This window comes from Micropterus dolomieu, linkage group LG01 (genome assembly GCF_021292245.1).
Source record: "Micropterus dolomieu isolate WLL.071019.BEF.003 ecotype Adirondacks linkage group LG01, ASM2129224v1, whole genome shotgun sequence".
Taxonomy (NCBI): Eukaryota; Metazoa; Chordata; class Actinopteri; order Centrarchiformes; family Centrarchidae; genus Micropterus; species Micropterus dolomieu.
The window spans coordinates 50,511,814-50,516,975 of NC_060150.1; the positions used below are offsets into that span (position 1 = coordinate 50,511,814).

General features: G+C 39.1%; 1 protein-coding gene across 3 annotated transcripts; it reads left to right on the plus strand.

The window, feature by feature from the left end:
- Positions 1-2,086: 2,086 nt before the first annotated feature.
- On the plus strand, positions 2,087-4,919 carry LOC123974578. 3 transcript variants are annotated; one of them, XM_046055399.1, is made up of 3 exons: positions 2,087-2,220; positions 3,344-3,385; positions 3,882-4,919. In XM_046055399.1, the coding sequence occupies exon 3, from the start codon at positions 3,887-3,889 to the stop codon at positions 4,796-4,798; it is 912 nt and encodes a 303-aa protein (XP_045911355.1). In that variant the 5' UTR covers positions 2,087-2,220; positions 3,344-3,385; positions 3,882-3,886; the 3' UTR covers positions 4,799-4,919. The 3 variants fall into 3 exon arrangements, with proteins under 3 accessions (XP_045911355.1, XP_045911347.1, XP_045911364.1); XM_046055391.1 differs by lacking the exon at positions 3,344-3,385 and having other exon boundaries at positions 2,096-2,220; XM_046055408.1 differs by lacking the exon at positions 3,344-3,385 and having other exon boundaries at positions 2,108-2,218; positions 3,965-4,919.
- The last annotated feature ends 243 nt before the right edge of the window (positions 4,920-5,162 follow it).

Here is a 5,162-nt window from a genome sequence, read left to right on the forward strand (position 1 = left end):
GCATTGACACCTTGCACAAGGAGGGCAAGACACAAAAGGTCATTGCTAAAGAGGCTGGCTGTTCACAGAGCTCTGTGTCCAAGCACATTAATAGAGAGGCGAAGGGAAGGAAAAGATGTGGTAGAAAAAAGTGTACAAGCAATAGGGATAACCGCACCCTGGAGAGGATTGTGAAACAAAACCCATTCAAAAATGTGGGGGAGATTCACAAAGAGTGGACTGCAGCTGGAGTCAGTGCTTCAAGAACCACCACGCACAGACGTATGCAAGACATGGGTTTCAGCTGTCGCATTCCTTGTGTCAAGCCACTCTTGAACAAGACACAGTGTCAGAAGCGTCTCGCCTGGGCTAAAGACAAAAAGGACTGGACTGCTGCTGAGTGGTCCAAAGTTATGTTCTCTGATGAAAAGAAATTTTGCGTTTCCTTTGGAAATCAAGGTCCCAGAGTCTGGAGGAAGAGAGGAGAGGCACACAATCCACGTTGCTTGAAGTCCAGTGTAAATTTTCTACAGTCAGTGATGGTTTGGGGTGCCATGTCATCTGCTGGTTTTGTTCCACTGTGTTTTCTGAGGTCCAAGGTCAACGCAGCAGTCTACCAGGAAGTTTTAGAGCACTTCATGCTTCCTGCTGCTGACCAACTTTATGGAGATGCAGATTTCATTTTCCAACAGGACTTGGCACCTGCACACAGTGCCAAAGCTGCCAGTACCTGGTTTAAGGACCATGGTATCCCTGTTCTTAATTGGCCAGCATACTCGCCTGACCTTAACCCTATAGAAAATCTATGGGATATTGTGAAGAGGAAGATGCGATACGCCAGACCCAACAATGCAGAAGAGCTGAAGGCCACTATCAGAGCAACCTGGGCTCTCATAACACCTGAGCAGTGCCACAGATTGATTGACTCCATGCCATTGCTGCAGTAATTCAGGCAAAAGGAGCCCCAACTAAGTATTGAGTGCTGTACACGCTCATACTTTTCATGTTCATACTTTTCAGTTGGCCAACATTTCTAAAAATCCTTTTTTTGTATTGGTCTTAAGTAATATTCTAATTTTCGGAGATACTGAATTTGGGATTTTCATTAGTTGTCAGTTTTAATCATCACATTTAAATGAAATAAACAATTGAAATATATCAGTCTGTGTGTAATGAATGAATATAATATCCAAGTTTCACTTTTTGAATGGAATTACTGAAATAAATCAACTTTTTGATTATTTTCTAATTATATGACCAGCACCTGTACATGCTACAATGACCAGACAAGGGCTGAACAGACAGACCACACATATATACCAGGGATAATGACTAGGGCGGGAGCAACACAGGTGAAAGACATGAGGCTAACGAGACACAGCAGGGAAAACAGAGAGACACCAATAAAGCCATAGGGAAACTAATAACCAGGAAGAAACAGAATATAAATAACTGATCCAGAACACAAGCAGACACATCACAAAGACCCAATAAACTAAAACTAACTGGGAAAACAGACTGAACTAAGATTAAACAGAGCACAACACAAACATGGACAAAATGATACAGAAGTGCACAGACCAGGAATGACACTAAACATAAACTAAATGAGAGAAGCAGAGGCAAACAGAAGGACACATGAAACAATGGCAAAACCCAGAAACCCACAGGGGAAAAAATACAACTCATAACACCCACTGCATTTTAAGGTGCAATGAACACACCCATGTGTGTGTGTGTGTGTGTGTGTGTGTGTGTGTGTGTGTGTGTGTGTATATATATATATATATATATATATATATGATGTGTATATGTTATATATACATACATATATATATATATATATATATATATATAGTATATACTGTATGTATATATGTGGTAGTTACCATTTTTTAACATTTTGACAGTTTGACCCAATAAAATTTTTAACATATATATCATGTTTGTAAGACAGAATGTTTTTTTAAGTAATACGTTTTAGAATAAAATATAAAGGGATGTGAGTTTAAATTAAATTACAACTAGGCCCTTGTACTGACCTAGTTTTCTGAATAAGTGAAGACAGTGAAACCTTCCCACTTGTCTCACTCTTTCTCACCTTCCCGCCCTTATCTGTCACATGCTAAATTTCTCCCTTCTAGCACTGGTCTTCACATCCTCATCCACAGCTTCACCTCTTTATTTTATGTTTCTTCATTCACTTCATCCCATCACTTGACCAGATGATCAGCTCAGTGTGTAAGTCAATAACTTTTACTTTCATTTATATTTGTTTATTCACACAAGTGTACACAAAGTGAAATACGTCTGTTAGGTTCTTTCTTGATGATGTTGCTGTTTTCTGCTTATCTTATTTCTTCATCTGCCTTTCATGTTTCTTGAAACAAGTATCAGTCCACTGTTTTGTGTTTGCTTTCCATCTTTATTAAACATCCTGTCTGGTCAACCTTTGACGCTCCTCTCACTCTCAGGCCTCTCCTCACTCATAAAACCTTTATACTATCTCTATTTTTATTTACTTACTCTTACAGTATTTAATTGACTGAACCAACCGTACCATAAACAAATTACAACAAGATAACAAATTAAAAATATAATAAGAGATTTGTATGGAACAAGGTTAAAAATAGCTTGATTATATTTTACAGGATTATAAAATGTCACAAATCACATTCAGTACAAAGTGTACAGAGATTACGCATGACCTCCAATGAACACCACGTGACTGTAATAATCAGGTTTGTGTGTTCTGTGTTGGATATGTTTTTTGATGAACTATTTTTTATGTTATTTGACAGAAAAAGCATTTCATATATATACACTATTGTTTCCAATCTGTGTGGCGTGTTTGTGTGACTGATTTTACTGGAAGACTGCTTTCAACAAAACATCTGCCATAGCCTACCGAATAAAAATATTACATTGAATCATGTACACATTTTAACAAAGGGTTTCGCAATGACTCAGGGGGGTTAAAATGGTTAAATTATCTACAGTATCTTTGATTTGGTTTAGACTCACATTAAAACATATTCAATTCAATTTTATTTATGTAGAGGCAGAAACCTCGAGCAGAACCATGGCTCAGGGTGGGCGGCCATCTGCCTTGACTGGTTGGGGGTGAAGGAGAGAGAGAGAGAGAGAGAGAGAGAGAGAGAGGGCGAGAGAGGAACAGAGAGAAAGAGGACAGGAGAGGAACAGAGAGAAAGAGAGAGGGTGCTTAACATAGTGGTTAAGGACAGTGTAATGAGTGAACTCGGATGAATAGTAAAAAATATATTTTGATGCCAAACAGAGAACCAAGCAATTGCTTGTAAACGTTGCAGGTAACTGATTTCCTGTTATTTCTTGTGTGACACAGAAGTATGAGGCACACAGAAACAACCACATCCTGACCCACTTGGTATGTGTCTTCCTGTATACCTTCTTTCTGTGACCCTTTTGCGTTTGAGTTTTTTTTCATTGAAATGAAAATGGGCTGCATATATGCATGCACCAAATGCTTGAAAACGTTTTTTTCAATTTATTGTATTCTACCATAAATGGTACTATGATCTTCAAATGAAAATGTTTCAAACTCTGTCCTGAAGATGACACTGAGCTCTAACTGGAGTTTCTGACATTACTTTTGGTATCCACTAGCAATATTAGTATATTGTTCCACATCTGTCTGAGGCATCACTGTCAGCCAGAGTGAGTGACTCATTTAAAGCCACAATATCCACATATTCAGTAGTAATGGTGTTAGTGGTACAGGCAATATATATATATATATATAGCAAAATTTAATTTAGAATATTTTTTTCTAAATAATAATGATAATGTGTTATTATAGCATGCTGCCATTATACTTACTGGTATTTTCTATTTCTTTTTTGTCTTTTTATTGACCCATATAGTCACCATGAGGGCCATCCTAGTTCTGACTTTATTCATGTTCATTCTCCTGATTCCTGCATCTTCTGGTGTTAATCAAACACAGAACAGCCTCACCACTTCTCTCCCAAACAACATGACAGCATCTGCTGAAGCTCAAGATAATAAACATTCTACATCTGACAGGACTACTATGACATCAGCATCACCACCGTCATCATCTAAAGTGCCATCACACAGTGCCATCACAGCAACTAACCAACTTTCCACCACAATCGCAAACCTTGCCTCTAAGTCCAGCAACAGCAACAAGTTATTGATTTTTGTCATTTTGTTGGCCATCTTGGTATTGGTGCTCTTCATGGGATGCCTCTATAACATGAGGGACCAGCATTCAGGACAGGACAGGTCTGTCCCCAGGCTCCTACTGAGTGTGAGGGAGAGACTGAGGGCAGGAATCGGTAACCTGGAGGACCGAATAGGACTTCGCCTCTGGCCAGGATGGAAGAGAGGAGAGGAGGAGGATGAAGAGATAGAAGGAATACAGGGAGAAGGAGCACAGAGGAGAGACAACGGGGGAGAAGGAGGTAGTCATAGGGCAGTTCCTCGCCTGACTGTAAGGTCTTATCCCATTTCCAAGGAAAAGGGGGAATACAGTGACGAAGACAGTGAGGAAGACAGTGATTCTTCAGACGACTACTCCAGTATGGAGGGGGACAACCTGAGAGAGAGGGCGCTCAGCAGAAAAGAGGAAGAGGAGAGGCAGCAGAATGCGAACGAGGAAGGGGAGGAAACAAGTAGTGCAAGTGAGGGAGGTCAAAATGCTGTGGTAGGAGAGAGCAATGGAGATAAAAAAGGAAGCTCAGAAGAGATGGCATTAGTTGGCTCTCTGAAGGAGGATGTCAAAAAAGGTGATTTATGTGATGTCACTGTCCTGTAGTGAAGCATCATTGAAAGGATGCCAGGATTGTAAGTGAGTGAAATCGTTGATCAGGGATCAGATTTAGAAGGAGAAGGAACGTGATCAAATGTGTGATAAATGTATGGTTCATTGAAGGTTATTCTGTGCATCTTTGTGATCTTCTTCATGTCTTTGAACAATATGTCAAACATTTAATAGTGACTGTTAATGTATGTTTAATTTTGTAAATGAGAAAATGTTGTCGACAAACAATTCTTTAAACACTTAAACATGTGTCGAGTCAGTGTGTGTGTTATGATCTTAAAATAAACCTTCAAACAAACTCTTGAAGTATTTTCTGTTTTGAAAAAATATTGACAATTGATAATGTCACACCTGAATT